The sequence below is a fragment of the Caloenas nicobarica genome, chromosome 2, assembly GCF_036013445.1.
Source record: "Caloenas nicobarica isolate bCalNic1 chromosome 2, bCalNic1.hap1, whole genome shotgun sequence".
In the NCBI taxonomy this organism is placed as follows: Eukaryota; Metazoa; Chordata; class Aves; order Columbiformes; family Columbidae; genus Caloenas; species Caloenas nicobarica.
Window position 1 is genome coordinate 70,624,552 of NC_088246.1, and position 18,747 is coordinate 70,643,298.

At 40.3% G+C, this 18,747-nt stretch overlaps 1 protein-coding gene across 4 annotated transcripts in view; it reads left to right on the forward strand.

Annotated features, from left to right (window-relative positions):
• JARID2 (jumonji and AT-rich interaction domain containing 2) overlaps positions 1 to 18,747 on the forward strand; it is a 231,367-nt gene that overhangs the window by 173,740 nt on the left and 38,880 nt on the right. For all 4 annotated transcript variants that reach the window (XM_065629999.1, XM_065630002.1, XM_065630000.1 and 1 more), the window contains 2 exons: positions 5,370 to 5,546; positions 16,260 to 16,489. In XM_065629999.1, the coding sequence (XP_065486071.1) occupies positions 5,370 to 5,546; positions 16,260 to 16,489 (407 nt within the window). The remainder of the gene's footprint in view (positions 1 to 5,369; positions 5,547 to 16,259; positions 16,490 to 18,747) is intronic.

The window sequence follows — 18,747 nt, forward strand, 5'->3', positions numbered from 1 at the left end:
TCCCTCGTAGATATTTCTGCTGTTTTCCTGGGGATGGAAAGCGAGGAAGGGGGGAATTAAATACCTAGAGTGCCGAGACACGGCACACACCACCTCCCGGGCACAGATATTGCCATCTGTCTGGAGCACTGCAACTCTTTTGCTGTTGGTTATTTAATTAAACTCTGATGTCGCACTTTAAATTGCCCAGGGTAGGCTTTGAGAATCACGCCTTGGTGGTGGGGAGGGCGAGAGGAAGAGGAGGGATGATTGTTCGTCTTTGCCTTTGCTGTCTGCCCAGCAAAATGCATGCAAGAATGAATTGGCAGAACTGCCTCGTGTGTTTCTGTTGCTGAGTGTGTCCAGGTAGAGACAAAAATGTGCGGAATAGTGTGTTGTAAATTAAAAAAAAAAATCAAGCAAGCACCTATGTATGTTCCGTAAACGTGTGTGTATGTATGTGTCTGGTGAACCTGAAGTTTTCTTTATTCTCATGCCATTTTGGAGGGGTTTTATCATCTTGCTGTCATACATCATCTTCATGATAAGTATCTGTTATACATGGAGAAACCCGAGAGCAACAACTCTCAACGATGTCTGTCTGTAAGGAAAAACACCGTGCTCTTAACCTGAGATGAAGACAGGCCAGATTTATGAGGAAGGGCAACATATTTTGTTAGACCAACTGATCTGGCTGAAAAACACATACCAGCTCTTGAGCATGCATTCTTCTCCACACCTTCAGTGGTCTTAGACATTTGTGGCTACAATAACACTACTTAGTATTGTTTATATAAATTAGCAGCTTTAAGTAACAGACGGGGTCCCCTGCAGAAGTGGGCTGTGGCATCATGCACTCATCCTGTCCTGGTCTTGGAGATAATGAGGGGTATTTAGTACAGGAATCTTTTATTATAATAAAGGTGAGTGATCACCTAGCTTCCACTCTTAATGGTGCAGCTTTGCCTGTAAGAGCTTCATTAGTTCTACAGTCATGAGAATTCTGAGTTTTATTTCCATAAGAGGAGTTTTGGGGGGTGCTCTTAGCTCTTTGCTTGGTATAAACCACCAGTGCATGTCAACTGCTCACACTTTACCTAATCAACATAATTGTCATTCTTTTAGCTTCAATGAAATCACAGCGCACTTACGGGCTTGCCTTTCCTTCAGTTTGCCCATAAAGGGAACTTGCAGTATCTTGAGCCTGAGAAGCCTGTTTCAGTATTTTAACCTAGGGTTTTCTTGGCCTTTTGGACATATTTAGTTAAATAGACTTGAAGTGAAAGTGCTTTTAACCAGCTCAACCCATAAGTGTGCACAAATTCTCAGTATTTGAGGCTATTCCAGAACCGAGATCTTAATATAAAAGACAATGATAAAAATATTTCTGGTATAAAAAATAAACAAGAAAACTCAATTTATTTCAGTGTCTTCCACCCATAACAATGCTTAAATAGAACAAAAATGTGTGAGTCCAGCCTCTCTCTCTCTCTTTCTCTCTTTCTCTCTTTCTCTCTTTCTCTCTTTCTCTCTTTCTCTCTTTCTCTCTTTCTCTCTTTCTCTCTCTCTCTCTTTCTCTCTCTCTCTCTTTCTTTCTCTCTTTCTCTCTTTCTCTCTTTCTCTCTTTCTCTCTTTCTCTCTTTCTCTCTTTCTCTCTTTCTCTCTTTCTCTCTTTCTTTCTTCTTTCTTCTTTCTTCTTTCTTCTTTCTTCTTTCTTCTTTCTTCTTTCTTCTTTCTTCTTTCTTCTTTTTTTTCTCTCTTTCTCTCTCTCTCTCTTTCTCTCTCTCTCTCTTTCTCTCTCTCTCTCTTTCTCTCTTTCTCTCTTTCTCTCTCTCTCTCTTTCTCTCTCTCTTTCTCTCTTTCTCTCTTTCTGTTTTGCAAGTCAACTTGAATAAATTTGTAGGAAAAGCTGGGGGGAGAAGGAGGGGAGGAGGTGACCCAGACTGAACACCAGCTTTCCTCTGAGGTCTCGTATTGCAGAGCACTCAGATCAGTGAAGTGAGGGCTAGCAGGACTCTACTGTGTTATTGGACATTGCTGGTCTAATTTCTCTGGAAATGTACTTCCCAAACAGTCCCAGCTGTCCCAGGAATGCAGTTTAACCATTGTTGTTCATAGTACTCAATTGGAAATATTCAAAAATGTCATTCAGACCAAAGATTTATGCACGGAGATTACCGTGATGGAATACCAGGAGTTAGGTGAGGTTTGTATCTGCTCTATCATTTGGGTTAGACTCTTCCTCCTTTCCAAGGGAATCACACCGTACTGTATTTTATTCTGTGCTTTAAAAAAAAAAAAAAAGTAAAAAAAGAAAAAATTGCTATTGTAGTAGCAGCATTTGTGTTGCAGATGATTTTTTTTTTTTGCTGGTTGCTGTTGAAAGCAGCTGACAAAAAAGCTCGGGGATGCGGAACTCTCGAGAAGATGAGGCTTAGAGAACAGACACAGTATCTGGTCTCCTATTTTAGTGTCTCAGAAGGATAAGATTCCTGACTATTTCTCTGATTATAATAGATTTCAGTCTGTGTTTGAAACTAATTTTGAGGGTTCCTGACAGTAAGATTCTTTTACTGCCATCATTTGTCGACGCATTAATGCACCAATGGTGCCAGACATTAGGTCTTGATTAGAACTGATGCACAGCACAGACTTGCGGAGCTAATAATTTCTGAATCCATACCACAGACTTGGATACCTAGAGGGAAGAAAAAAGACAATTTACTTTTCAAGCAGAACCATCCTAGATTATCTATTTTGGAGCCTTCTAGTTAGTTGCTCTTGAGAGTTAAAACAGCTTCCTCCCCCAGCAGAAGAGTTAATGTGCCTCTCAGCACCTCTTACCTGCTGTGGCTGATTGCTTAGAGGGTGCCAAAAAGTTCTGTGCTTGCATAAAAATGCAAAGTTTTTTGTTTCTGTAAGTTGCTGCAGCTCACATGCCTTGAAAGACGTCAGCAGTCTTAATTTGATCATTAGTCTATATAAATATGAAAGTTATGGCATGCAAAAGGCTTTCCCCCTAGGATAACGATATGTGTCCATATGCTTATGTCTAGGTTGGATGGATTAACATATAAGTTACTTTAAGGGAGAAGAATCATCATGCCCTAGGTGCTGCTGGAGCATCTCCCCTAGCTGTCCCAGGGCCACCACTGATGTACAGCACAGGCTGCCGGTGGGGAGTTCCTCTCTGCTTCTTCCCAAGGCAACCACAGTCCCAAAGGGGCCATTACAGAGACCAAGAGCCCCACACAGCTGCTCACTTGCTCCCCCCCAGTGAGACTGGGGAGGGAATTGGACAGGTAAAAGTGCAAAAACTCATGGGTTGAGATAAAGACAGTTTAATAGGCAATGAAAAAGCTGTGAGTGCAAGCAAAGCAAAACAAGGGATTCATTCACCACTTCCCATGGGTAGGCAGGTGTTCGGCCATCTCCAGAAAAGCCGAGCTCCATGACATGTAATGGTGACTTCAGAAGACAAACACTGTCACTCTGAAAGCCCTCCCCCCCTCTTCCTCCTCTTTCCCCAGCTTTTATTGCTGAGCATAATGTCCTGTGGTCTGGGATATTCTCAAGGAAATATCTCAAGGGTGGGTGTCAAGAGGATGGGACCAGACTCCTTTCAGTGGTGCCCAACAATAGGATGAGGGGTAACGGGCACAGACTGAAGCACAGGAGGTACCATCTGAATAGGAGGAGAAACTTTTTACTTTGAGGTGCCAGAGCAGATGATCTCCAGAGGTCCCTTCCATCCCCAACCATTCTATGATCCCTTTGGTCCATTTGGGTCAGCTGTCCTAGGTGTGTCCCCTCCCAACTTCTGCCTATGCCCCTCTGCCCCCCTAAAACATCCCTGTGTTAGCAACACTGTTTTGGTCACAAATCTAAAATGTAGCAACGTACAAACTACTAGGAAGAAAATTAACTCTATGCCAACTAAAACCAGTACACTTAGGAAAGGATGGTTTGTGGCTAAAACAGTCTGTCCCGGGTTTTCTGCCGTATTTAGGTATTCATTCGTTAAAATGTAATTTTTGTAGTTAAGAGTATTTCGTGCAAACCTAGTGGGAGCAGAAGATATGCAACCCAATAATAAGCTTTAGTTAGTTGTTGGCAATGGCAACACCAATAGCTCAAACCCAAACAAAATGCAGAATTGCTGTTCCGAAGAGGTTGAAGCCAGAAGAGTTTCCTAAGGAAGCATCAGCCAAACTGGCACTACCTTGTGTTGTTGGTCTGTAGCCCACCTCTCTCTGTCCATTGTCTTATTTAGCCAGAGGAAAACAATGGAACCGATGACTCCCCATTTACCACTTCTACTGATTTTCTATTTTTTCCCCTTCTTCACCAAACAAATCTCTTTGTGAATGAGTAGAAGGTTCCTGGGGCACCCGTCCTTCCAGAGGATAGACAGAAGACTCATTTTGAAGTGGAAACTAATACCAGGCATAAGGGAACATGTCGATTAGTTGTCAGCAGTATTTGCACATTTAAAAAGAATTATTAGATGGCTACAGTCATGTCATGTGTCCTGGTGCAATACAGAGAAACCTGTATACTGTTGTATGACACACGTAAAAGAAATTTTTTGCAAGAGTTACATTTAAATTACAGCCCCGTATTGTTGTTGGGCTTGTGAATCCTCACTTCTCTCTCACTGAACTGCATGTTGTATTTTGCCCTTGCGCGAGCAAGGCAGGTTAGGGGGAGCATCATGGGAAGCAAGCAAGAGATGAGAAGCAACATCCTCAAGAGGAGCACATGGGGAATTGGAAGACCTTCGCTCATTTCTGTCCGTCGCCGGGGACCTGTTAGGCAAATTTAAGCATCTCAATGTTTTTCTCTTTGTTTAAAACTGAACCAGAATACTGCAAAGCATTGCGTACAATGCTGTAGAGGTCTGCAAAGCATTGTGAAGTTTAAATATGAAAATTTTGTTGTAATAATAACCTAAAAATATTACCGGGGTGCAGATTGGTTTGTAAATGCTCTTTTTTGTTCTGTTTGGAAAAGCTGTAAGCTTCTGGTTTGTGCTTTAAGACTGCAGTAAGGCACTTAAGCACACATTTGAAATTAAGCATGTGCATTAGTCCTTTTCTGAATACACAAAGCTATTAATTAGGGCTTGTAGCAAGACTATTTGCTTGTCTAAAGTATGAATAGAATGTGTAGGGGGGGAGCAAAACCCTGCTTTTCAAGCATATACGTATCCTGTTGGTAAAAACCGATAAATAAAAAACCTCCAGTTAGTCATGCACTAGTGTGACCTTCCATCTCTGAGTCCCCCTCTTCCCTTGCCATGCATGACACTGAAGTAGCTTATGATCAATGTGGTTAGTGCAGTAAGTGAATGTAATGATGCTAATGAACCATTTCTTTATAATGATCAGGTTCTCCAGCCCTGCCCAGCAACATGGTATATTTTGGAAGCTCTCAGGATGATGAGGATGAAGAAGAGGAGGAGGAGGAGACAGAGGACACAAAATCAGCCACAAACAATGCTTCATCATCATGCCAGTCAACCCCCAGGAAAGGAAAAACGCATAAACATGTACCAAATGGGCAAGGTAGGTCCTAAATGGTGTTGGTTTTCCTGCACTGCCTAGTAAATACATCTATGAGCTCGATGTGCTTAATCCTTGCCCATCCGTCTGCATCTGAGTGAAAAAGGATATAGACCCTAATGGGAAGGTGGAGTGAGATGTAGTGTTGGCATCTTCTGCTTTAACCTGTTTCTCCTGGCAACCTGAACTCTGTCTGTGGCAGAACTAGAGCTACAGGGCTGGAATTTTATATATATATATATATATATATAATTTTTTTTAATATATATATATATGTATATGTATATACACATGCACACTGGCGTTGTACAGACACACACACATATATGTAACTTATATGTATACACACACAGAGTCACTCTGCCTTTATAAGACTGACGTTTAATCTAGAATGGTTTTACTTTATCAAAGTTAAATATAAGCATTATAAGTGTTATCAAAACATGTGACGGAGCAAGATTTAATTTCTCACATCAATATTGACACCACAATAGGTTAAGAAACTGCATTAATGTTGTCGTTTGGAAGATTTTATGGAAGAAGTTTTTTCAAGTCATTTATTTCTTTGCAAATCAACAAAAGCTGCGTTCATGACACAGTATGTCTGTCATGATGTCCTTCTGCCGTATCTTGATCAACGGGTCTGTTTATGTTGCAACATCACCCAGTGTAAAATGGAAGACCTAAAAGCCATGCTTAAAACTTTCTGAGCCTGCTATAATGCTCCTCTGCTAAAGTCCTGTGTGATGTGGTTCTCTCTCCAACAAAAGCTATTGTATCATAACAACTCTGGGCCCTCTCTGCCTCACATAATTTCAAAATGGAGCCTGTGCTCTCCGTTCCCTTCCTCAGTGTTAGTTTACCATGAAAATCTTTCTTTCTGGTGACTGCCCATTCATCTCTCCCCTCTTAGTAGGAGGACTGAGAGGAAGGTCTCTCTAAAGCACACTTTTTGAGAGGTGGTTGTGAGCTGTGCCTGCTTTTTTTTTGTTCTTTCCTGCTGCTCTCTGTTCTGAAGAAGAGATTAGTGGATCCCAGTTACTTCGCTGTTCTGGTCCTCATCTCTGCTTTTCAAAAGGGACCTTTCTATAAAGGATGCCATTGTTACATATACCAAAATTAGTTTTAATGAATATGTCTGAATCTGGTTTTTATTGCACACCCAAGCTCTCTTTTTGTAAACTATTTCTGGAGAAGTGCAAGGGGACGTTATGCTTAATAGCATTTCAGCTGTCTGCTGTGAGCAGGAGCCTTAGTGCTGTAAAAGCCATGGATCAAAACTTGGCACTTTGGATTGATTGCTAAATAACGCGCCCCCCCCTCCAAATAACAGGCACAAAACTCTAGATCTGGAAAATGAGATTGCATGTGACAGAACCACTGCCTTAGAGTTTTAAATGTGATATATCATTACAAAAGGAGCCGATTGTGTTCCTTGAGGATGTCCCAAATGGCAGCCACTTTGAAATTAGCTCAAAACTAGAGACACCTGAAATCTTAATTGAGGGTAAGTAAAGTCAAACTTAATGAGCCATCTAATGGCTTCATAATCTTTATCAATATAGATCAGAGTGAGCATAAATGAAGCTGCTGCTTTAATAGATCTGCAGAAGACCTTTATAAAATACATAGGAGACAATGTGAGATGTTTTGACAAAGGTGATGAAACAGGAATTCCCTCAGAAGGCAGCTTCTCTTCATCATTGTAATTTCTTTTTATCTTCTTCTTCCTTTTTTTTTTCTTCTTTTTTTAATTAAAATTTCCTTACCCAGGGGTATTCCCATTTTTCAGTGTCTGTTATTTTGGTTGACAGCCAATAGTATTTTTGTTTCCTGTGAATAAAGTAGATTCTGGTTCATGTGTGTCTGTTTTAAATGAGACCACACACAAAGGCAGACCAGGGACGGGTGCAGCAAATGAACTTAATCTAGCGTGAGAGTCTATTTTTAATGAATTAAAGTCTTTTGTTTTTAATATACAATGTGTAGTCAAGCACTTTGGACCTGAAAATGCTAAGTGTTTGCTATGACATACAACAACAAAGGTTCAGAGCTTGATTAATGTCATTAGACAGTGTCAAATGATTGCTTTCTACTAAATGGGGGCCAGGACAACTTTCCTGGGCGAAGTCATTTGTCAATATCCTCTTTTGACGCCAATATGGGGCATTATTAGGGTTGCACACCGAACTATTTGTTATAATCTAGCATGTTGAGCCACCTTTTGGACAGCTAGCTCAATCAAAAAAGCCTAAGTATGAATAAGAAACACATATAACACATGGCATATCTTACTGCATTAATTGAAGTATTATAATTAGCTCAGCTGACTTGTTGCCTTCCACCCTTACTGCTTACATAGGTATATTTAAAGCGTCAGATTGTTACCTGTGCCTTTCCATCCTCCTTTCTTACTACTTCTGATGCGCTTCGCACACACCCAACTGTTAAAGTAAAGTAAAATGTTTGGCAGGAGAAGTATTTATCCCCCACATTCACGGGAGCGTGGAAAAGTGATATTCAGCAATGTGCAAGTCTTTTCCTTTGTGCAGTATCTTAGTACAGGCAGTGACAGTCTTGCAGTTAAACCATTTTCTAAGGTATTGCTGTGGTTACCACAAGGGCAAATGGTAGATCTGTGCTCTTAAAAATTGGTTTCATGTCATTGCCAAGCTTCAGCTGATTAGGCTGAGTCTGACATATGTTAAGATAAGTTAGCAGCAGGTGAAGGCTTGGATGTCATTGGTAGTGCTTTGTGCCTTGGTTAGAAACTAGTATTAGTTCTGGGTAGATTTCTCTCATGTCATGTGGGATTTCTGCATGTACCTCTTCCCATTACTGTCTTTTTCAGCATGCTTAAACTTGTAATGACCAATTCTCACAAAGAGAAGATGCTGTCTAAAGACTTTCGGTTTTTGTTTGCAGGAGAACTGTTCTCTTGTAATATAGACTAAAATGTCTGAGTGGTTCTTACTTGCTTATGGATTAAGGTATGATCTCACAGTACATGTCGTGATTAATTCAGGTCAGAGAAGACCCCAGGAGGTCATCTAGTCTGATCTCTTCTGCAAAATACCATTGATAACTTTTCTGACAAATTCAGCAATAAAACTGGCAGAGGTTTGTGCTTTTAATTATGTATGTCTTTTGAGGATGGGGAGATTTTAAAAGCTTTCCAAACCTTGATGTGTAATTTTGGTCCTAATCAGAATGATTTTCATTGGGTTAGGATTTATAGCAGGGTTAAAATGGTAAAAGGCCAGAAACTAATTAACTGAATCACTTGGTTTCCATATAGCTGCTGACTTCAAAAGGATGTTTTCCCCACTAAGAAACCATACGAACATTTAGTTGGAATAGAGAAATCCCTCTTGCTGTTTCAGCCAAGGATTTCCTCTTTTTAAAGCAACTAGTTCCTTTTTTAACTTCGGGACTTCCAAGTAAGTTTCTGGTGTATTTCAAAATTAACATACAGAAAATTAGGGATGATGTGGTGCTGCGTATTGCAGCAGATGGAATAGAGGTTTGGATGACTGTGTTGTAACTGCAACCTTGTTGCTGACCCTTTTGAGTGTGGGTGTAGGAACCCCATAATTCTTGGTGTTTAGATCCAGAACGCCCAGCCACGGGACGCCTGCGTGCTGCTCAGATGGATACGCTTATTTTCCAGCCTGCATTTTGTACGCATCTCAAATATCCATCAGTCTATCTGAGACTATTACATGGCTTTGAACACAAGGAATTCGCTGGAAGAAGCCAGGCAGGAGCATTGGCTTAAACAATGTGGGGTTTTTTTTCAGTATAGCTGCCAGGTGTGGGGATAAACTTCTTCACCGCAGCCTGGATGACAGGGCATCTTGCCAGCACGGAGGAGGAGATGGAGAGACATTGATCTATTAGCAAATTGACTTTATGCGAAGGGAGGAGGGTGTCAGTCATCAGCCGCTGCGGGCTGACGTGCAGGGAAAGCAGGTTCTCTGCAAGCGAGCCGTACCCTGCTTCCCTGAGGGACAGGGAGGTGCCAAAGCTAAATTACATCTCTCCGCTGCTCGGAGGAAATTCCGAGTTGTAGGTAAGAGGGTAGGCTTAGGTCTCTGTTTCTTTAAAACTAATTCTTTGAATTCCTCACGACTAAATAAATCCTACTTTGATTTCATTCTGTGGCACAACGGGAGGTTTTCTCTGCAGGCTCCTGAAGGAAAATGTTTGCAGGTGCCAAGAGTTTTGTTAGGCAGGCTGGGCTAGGGAGCGGGAAGATGCGATTAGGGAGTTGTCGGGTTATCGGTCCCATCACGAGAGCAGAAGGGGATAGGTGGTACTCTGCTTGAAAGGGCTTGTGGGCTTGAAAAGGGCCTCAGGAGGAGCAGCGTACACAGACACGGTTGCATAGACAACTGAAGCAGCAGGCTATGGTTCCTCTAATAATGGCTGGCTAATTTCCTCAAGAAGGATGGTTGCAGGATTAGGTATTTCTCACATCAGCAGAGCGGTGCAAAGGTGGAGAGAAGTGCACATCTGGGCCAGCGTACCTGGGAATGTCATGTTTGTCTTCGGACACCCGAGATGGGCAATTAAGTTCTAATTTACATTTAGGAAAACGGAGTTAGGCATCGTTACTTGTAACCAGACTTCTTCATGAAGGAGGGTCTTGTTTCCTTAGCTGGAGCAGACCGGCTCCAGTGTGTCAGAGAACCTACGGGGTCAGAAATGGTTACTGGTCTGTGCTGTGTTTTGTTAACATGGTCAGATAAAAACTGCCTTTTTGCCTGGAATGAGCAGGGGAGAAAATTGTATAGACGCCTTTTTTCTTGGAGCTCAAATTTCAAAACAGATCTGGCGGTGGTGCGTAGTAAGCAGGCATCGCTAGAAATCCTATACTCTGCTTTAGTGCTGCCTTCTTCTCTTACCAGAAATAAAGAAGGTTTTGCTTCTCAGTTTGCAATGGATAATTTAGCAGGATAATTTCCTTACATGTGTAGTAACAAAAATGATGCAGGTAAAGACCGTAGATTTTTTTTTTTCTTATTTCAAGATATAGTTCAACGCAGTGTTTGTACATTTTGGACTTAAATGGCATATCTTTTACATACATAGCCATTTGAGAGTGTTGTGAGCAAATTCTGATTTGTGATTGCAATTCCTAATTTAGTTTTGTCTTTAACTAAATTTGATATTTGTGGGTGGGTATATACGATGGAGTCTTAGGCTCATGCATGTTTTTCAGTGGAATTAATCCTGAAGAGGTAAACATTTAGAAGAAAAATATTTTCTGCATCCAGCTAAAATGCAGAATGAGAAAATTTCAGGCAGAGTGCTACAATAGTTAATGGGTAGGCAATTATTTTGATGATTTACAGCCTTTTGTTGAAATACCATGGAACCAGTAATTGTTGCAATAAACATTTTTGCACATTTAATTTTTCTGCAAAAATATGTAACATGAAAATTACCCGTTTCACACTAATTTACATATTTAAATATGCAAATAAGGCACAACACATTTGGGATTTGTGGATTTTCAGTAGCTAGATGTATGACCTGTGGAGAAGAATCAGGGAACTGGAAGTTGCTCAAAAAAATTGAATTGTTATCCTGGTGAGAGACTCATGATAACAGAGAGACACTTCTTGTATGGACTTGCTGCTTAGCGAGTGACCCTTTTGATGTTGTTTGTGTAATAATGGTTAGGTGAGAGTAATGAATTTGTATTAAGACGAGACACTTGGTATTGAATTTTTGCAAACGGTGGCATGGTGTCTCATACCAATAGCGCTCCTCTCGATGGCCCAATATATTCTTGTGTGCGTAGAGTTTTGAGCTGTGCTACTGATAGCGTCAAAAAGAAATTCAGTGTTACCTGCCATGGTTCTCCTGTTTGACTTCTCTTAGCATGTAGCTACGAAAATGTTGTTGTGGAGTTGGCCATTGACAAGCTGCATAGTGTTGGGTTAGGGCTGGAGAAGTGCAGAAGCAGTGGTACTCCAGGTTTTCGTATGATGTTGTGGGGTCCTTTCCTCCTGAAGTACGCCTTTGTCGCTGATCCTGAGTAGGCAGATTGTGTTGGGGGGCTCCGGAAGACAGCTTCTATCTCTGGAAGTGGTTTGTAGAAGTCCGAACATACCCAACACTTAAGAAAAACAATCGTCAGTATTAAAATACTCTGTTTTATGGAAGTAGATAATTGTTTTAGTTCCTCCAGGAGGGAAAAAGAATTATTGCCTGGGTCCTTTAAGGCAGTCTGAGAGCCACATAAATGTTTTCACAGTGACTTAAAACTGAATTAAAGCCAGAGCAAGAATGTTTTTGTACAGTAACAGATACTTAATGACAGAAAGTTGATTAATATTACATCTCTTCCCAAACATGATCTATGTAACAACATGAGGTTTGCATTGGAATAGCTGGCTCGAGTTCACAACATTGGCAAGGCTCCCTATTCTTCTTCTAAAAACAAAACTTCTCCCTTTCACTCTTATCTTCCCTCTTTGTTTTGGGTAGCTTTATGAATGTGCAATCACTTGCTTTACGCTGCACAAGCTCTGCAACATGCGGTGTACATGTACGGTCCGTGCATTTATCTCGCAGCCGCTGGCAAAAAGCAAAAGGGTTCATACACCAGTACTCTGCTGTCCCTGCAAGGGACTCCCCTGTTATCTCAAGCATAAAGCATATCTGATACGGGAATAAACTCCAGGAGGGCTTGGGAGAGAAAGCTTTGTCCATGGAGTCAGCTGTTGGCTGAACCCAGTCCAGTAATTCTGCTGATTACACAGTGAAAGCCTGATTATTGTATGTATTATAAGTTGGCTTCTGAATGGCTGTCTTGGGTGTATCCTATAAAATATTTGCGTGCAAATTCATTTGTAGGAATACTTCAGAAAATTGCTGAAAACACAATAAATGTTTATAGCTCACTACAGTGTCCATTCCTGTAATAAATGCTTGGTTGATCTGTAGTAATTGAGCACATCTATGGCTTTAATTGATAAAAATTTTTTTTAGCCATTGCTGCAGCTGCACCTAGTGCACAGCACAATTTGCACAGTTTGCTTTGGTTTGCGTAGGGATTCTATATCACAGTTTCAAATGAGATACCCTGAAGTCCCTGTGTGGGATTCTGGGTGAATATTGGTGCCCAGGGTCCAGTTCCCCTGAGGCAGAGAGTGCTGTGATGCATCTCTGGGGATCACGCCTGCCATAAGGTTTTGCTCTGCTGCCATAAATTATATCAGTGGTTTAAAAAGCCCCAGTGCTTGTGAGTTTTGAATGTAGTGGTTCCGTTTCTTTGCATTTGATCATCACTGCTAACCAAAAGACCCACAAGTATTTCACTCTGGGACTTGTATTGTTTCAGCTTAATAATAATAATAATAATTGCTTTGGAGGACGTGGCATTTTGAGAACAAGCATTTCTGAATAGGTATGGATAAAAGGATATCCATTTATTCTATTTGAAGTGTTTAGACACTAATAATTTACTTGCAGTTTTAATTATTTGTTGGTATTGCTCTTGCCTTTAACTAAAGGCTGTTCTGGAAATATAGAGCTAGTTAAGGTAGTGTAAAACAATAATAATTCAAGATTACAAAAGATTTCTGCTTTAATTACATGAGTTTCACCACTTGTGTGTTAGGCTTTTATTCTGTCTTTCTGGTTTTTTAATGAAATTATTACTTCAAGAATGAAACCTTTATTGACTGCTCTATCATGAGGAAAAGAAGGGACGGGGAGCTGAACATTAGATATTGTGCATATCAGAGTTATCTCTAGGACGGGAGATTGTAGCTGGAGCATACCTATATCTGGGCTTAGTAAAGCATAAGTTACACCATTTCTGCTTTTCTGACTGCCTCAGGAATATTGAATAGCTGGCAGGCTGAAGGAGAATGCAGTTTGCTGCGTAAAAAGACACGAAAGAATTAGTTATCTTTTTATTGTTATATCAGATTTGGTCTCAGTAATACTTAATGTAGAGTTTTGGTTTCGGGGGAGTTTTTTTGTTTTTCTTTCCTTTGGGAAGTGGGTGTTTCTGTCTCATTATCAGTTATTCTTTAACAACGAGATTACTTGGGGGGATTTTTGGTCTCTCCTGTTGATTTAATCTTTTCACTGAAGTGTCTTACTGTTAGGGCCAGAGTTTAATCCTGTATTGTATTCTGTAAGTCTGAATAACTATCTTCTACATTTTTACGGAGATAGGAGCAAAGTCATAGTCCAGGGGATTTTCTTTTTCCCCTTAAATGCTTGGCTTGTGGTAGTGTTTTGTAATAGTCAAGCTAACGTTATGATACTTGTTCACATAATGTATTTGTGAATTTTTCAGAACTTATAATTGCAGGAAGGCTTTTATACCTATCTAGCTGGATATAACAATATACTAGGTATTGGAAGAAACAGACACTGATTCTTATAAAAATTGATACCATCTAACTAGAGACAGCTTGACTAGGACTGTTTTGCACCTATGTCTCTCCCTTTTTATTGTGTTTTCAGGCTTTAAGCTTTTTAAGCTTTTCCTGTGAGACTGAACATTTTTTCTCTCCCATTTCTCTCTTCCCCCTTTCAAGAATCTTACAAATTAAGACAAAAGATAATTACTCAGAGGGTAAAACTGGCAGGGTTCCCACGACACTTAAAATTAATGAGCTGTTGCATATAAAATATACGTTGTCTCATGTTCACTGGGGTTTTTTTTGGTGAACCATAAAAGTGCACAATTTGGCTTTTTGGCTGTGTTTTCTGTTTTAGTAATTTTCAGTTTATAAAGTGGCAACTGCACACAGAAAACTAATCTCTCTGACTTAATGTTTCTGTATGAGCAGATCAGTATATAGAATTTGTTCCCTCTGAAGGAAAATATCAGTCGCAGTGATAAAACGCACATTAACGAAGCTGCCATTGGTTGTTTGTGCTATGTGTTATTAAAAATAAATATGCGTGCTTCGTGCATCTGTAGCGCTTTCCATCTGATGTGAGAACTCCTTGCAAAGGAGGATGAATGTATTGTCGTGAACTCCCTGAGAGGGGTTGGCAATTACTATCAGTTCCATCACTGGAAATGAGACACAGAGGTTACTCGACTTTCACCAAAATCGCTGAGAAATCCGTGGCTGGCCGGGGCAGCGCCAGTCGCTCCTGAGCTCAGGAGTGACGGAGCCACAGGGGAATTTGTGGTGGCTTCGCTGCCGACGGCTTTTCTCTCGTTCTTACTCAATTTATGCAAGGCAGAAGAAAGAGAGGAGGAAGAGCAATTGCAATTTTTTATTTATTTTTTTTTTTACATAATCTGCTTTAACACTTACGACCCACCGAATATGATAAGTGACCCGAATAACAAATTTGTCAATAGCCTGCTGGAGGTGCGGTGGAAAGGTAGAAAGCTGGTTGGGAAGGTTGAGAGGTAGGTGTCTGCTCAAAAGCAGCTTGCGTGCCCCTCTTCTGTACAGCAGGGTTGTTAGTTGTTTATTATTGTTATTATTACCGCTATGACTACCGTAATACTACAGGTCATCTGTAGAGACAGCTAAGCTTCACAATTTAGATTAAAAGGTGTGTATTGTAGGTATATCATGTTTAGTGACAAAAGAAGGCTTTCATTTCACAAGAAAACAGTAACTTAAGTCATTTAGTTAATATTCCCAAACAGATGGTGTGTGTTGTGTAATAAATACAATTTTTAGATACTTGTGCCAGTAAGTATTTGTGAATTTTGTTATTTACATCCTTCCCTAAACCATGGCAAAAAAGCAGGGTTAAAAAACAAGAGAAGATGAGTAGAGAAGGCAGGAGAGCACTTGCCATTGTGGGTGTTGGATCACAGGCCTCACAGACCTCTGTCAAGTGCTTCACTGAAGAGGGAGCAGCACTGACATAAATTCACTGCATTTTTGATCAACAAAACAAAAAGAGAAATGTGACTTTTTTTTTTTTAATTTCAGTTTTTCATATTTCCTGACAACAAAAGAGCAGTGACTATTCTTAAATAAATTCAGCAGAGGGAGAGGAACAAAACTTGCTGAGATAGACTTGTCTATGTTTGCATAATATTTTTTGTACAAAAAAATACAGTTTCTGTTCTGTGCTTTCTTAACCCTTCGCTTCAGCAGAAGTCCAGGGCTCTCCGCGTAGGTCCCAGCACTACTTTATATGGCATGTTCCAAAATGATTTTAGTATTTACCTTTCTTTGCAGAAGTACCTTTTTCTATTTGCAGCTTTTCTGCTGTAGGCAAACTGCTGTCAGTTTGGTTCAGCAGTTTGGGTATTGATGAAAACAAAACATGCTTTTTCATGGAACATTTCTTTTATGTTAATGTAAAAATAAATCCTTTTTCTGTTTAGGTTATGTTTAGAATTCCCTTGCTGCAACAGCATAAAGTTAATTAAAACTGTCATAAATAAAAATCAAACTGATAAGTCTAAATTTAGGTCAATCAAAACAGTAATATACCCTTGTATGTTTTAATTTGGATATTGAAGATAATGCGTGTTAACAAGCAAAGGAAATACTTTAGTAAATCTGTTCTTACAAAGAAATATGCAAAATAGTGTTTCTATTTCTGTACTAATTTTACTTTAGATATAAGAAGATGCTCACTAGATATCAAACAGTGACAGCGGAGAAAGTTGAATTTATTCGAATGAAGAGTTTTGTCCTGTATGTATTTTTTTCCCTTTTTTTTTTTTTTTCCTTAATACTCTGATTTCTCTCTTCTTAGTTTTCAATGGGTCCAGCAAATCATCGAAGGAGAAAGAACCTGCTCAGAAACACAAAAGCAAAGAGGCCACACCAGGGAAGGAGAGGAACAGCGAACATAAGGCTGAGAGCCGAAAAGACCAGGCTGCTGCTAATCACCATCCTACTACAAACACTGGCTCCTCTACGAAAGGGCTCACTGCTAACAACCACCACACTCTTCATAGGTCGGCTCAGGACTTAAGGAAACAGGTAATGAATTGTACTCTACTGTGGACACATGGGAAACACAGACTTTTAAGGTGCTAGCTCCATTTTCCAGTGCCTGGCACAGAGGGAACATGACAGTCCTTAAAAGCGTGATCTGGAGACAGCGGGGAGTTAATTTTCAGTGAAAGAGAAAGAGAGAAAGAAAGAAGGAAAAAAGAAAAGTGGTACGTACATAGGAAGGCAGTGTATGATAAATTATGGTTTACAACCCTGTTGTATTACCCAGTGTCTACATATGAAAGAGTAACGTTCACATGGCTATTTATTAAACATTTCTGACTGGCAGTCTTTTGGGCCTCTCTGTTGACAGTGCCAAGGCTGGCAGCACGTGGAAAATCGAATTCTTTTTATGTAAGGCTGGTCTGCTCAGGTTACCTTAGAGGCTCGCTGGTGTTGCAGAGCAGCTGACATTACGCTCAGTGTCTCGTGTTGCCTGTGGGCAAGACAAACCTCAGAGTCTGGGAAAAAGTGTTTGCCCAATGCATAATCTCTCGGAGTTCCAGGGTATTGCCTCCTTCACAGTGGTTTTACCAGATGGGGAGAAATTCAGTCTTTCGTGTTACCTTGTTTGAAACCAGCAAAAAAATCCAGCGATCCAGCAAGAGTTATGTCTCAGCCTGACTTGGATTTGGGAGCGTAAGTTTAGCCGACCAGTCGTTCAGTGCTTGTGACTGGCGTTTGGGCAGGATGCGTCTCCATCTATTTTTGATGGTTGGATCAAAGACCTCCTAAAATAGCAACTGTCAATTAGGTTTTTATAAAAGATTTCCAAAATCCCTGGTCAGTGTCCTTATTCAGTCTGGGGCTGGGTTAGCAAGGTACGTGAGCTAGGGCAATGCAGTACAGAAAGCTTGCTGAACTTATGCCTTTTTTTTGTAGTGGTTAATTCTCAACAGGCCAATTACAGATAGTCTTTATTTGCTGGCATCTAAAGGTTTTTCTTCTAAGTAGGCTGGCCGGGACTTCAGTGGAGCTGGAATTGCCATCTTGTAGGGCTGTGAAGGCCTTAAATGGTACCTCTCAGCCACAGGCTTGGAAATTAAAAACAGCAAAAAGTAAACCAGTGATGCTCTTGCCAAGGAAATCTTCTGTGCCAAGGAAATCTTCTGTGATATTTAGCTTCTTCTGAAATGCTTCCACTGGATTTGTATTACCTTTGAAATAAAATTGAAGATCCTGAAGGCAGTATATTTCTCTGTACCTCTGTAGGACTTCCGTTCTTTATTCCTCCATGTCAATTTTTGCTTATCTAGTCACCAGGTTGAATGCCTACCTTCTTTTGCATCCTTTTGCTTTCTTTTTTCTGACTACCAGCATCCTGTAGTCCTTGCTGTGACCTGCTGTGCTCTTCACATTGAACAGGTTTCCCACAATGTAAGGATGCTCTTCATACTTAATTATTTTAACTCACTACTTAATTATTTTAACTCACTCGAACGCCTGCGTGGAATGCTTTAAAGTTGTATCATCAAAGTATGAATGGTTACATTTCTTGTGAAAGTCAACTGCTGTCACTTTTGAAGATAGTTCTGGAAGGGAAAAGTCAGGTGTCGAAGAATTTTGTCCACAATCCAAGTGGATTTTGCTTTGTAGAGTATTAGATGTTTTCAATTGTGCTACGCAAAATGAAGAGAAATTCTACAGCAACACAGTATAACCAACAGTCACACCACACAGACCTCACAGAGTGGTGTCCTCCTACTTCAGAAAATGAGGGGGCTGTAAATTGAGATTACGATTTAAAAAAATAATAGTTAAGCATTGAAATTTTCTTCTGCAACCCACAGTAACAGAAGTACTTTCTTACCAATTTTAATGAAAATGTGGCTGTAACTAATTAAAGGTGGATTATGCATTTTGACTGACAGAAATATTTAGCTTTGTACAAAACCTTAGATTTACCAATTATGTGACATTGCTGAATTTCCCTTGTCCTGGGTCCTTGTTGACATTTTCAGTATTTTCCAAGAGGAGAGTTGTTTTCCCAGGGTGCTAGCCACATGTTCCTCCTCCTTCTAGTATGTTTTTGCTCCTTGTTCACGTGCATTTATGTGGTTTGTTTATGTGTGTGTTGGTTTTTTCAGTCTTACAGAAAATGGAGGCAGAACGCTAGAAATGAGCTGAGATTTTCTTTTTTCCTCTCACTTCCTTTGCTTTCTGGTGTGCACTTGCACCTGTCACGTGTCCCCTCTCTCTCTTTCTTCCTCCCTTGCTATCTTCCCAAATCCCCTACTTCAAAG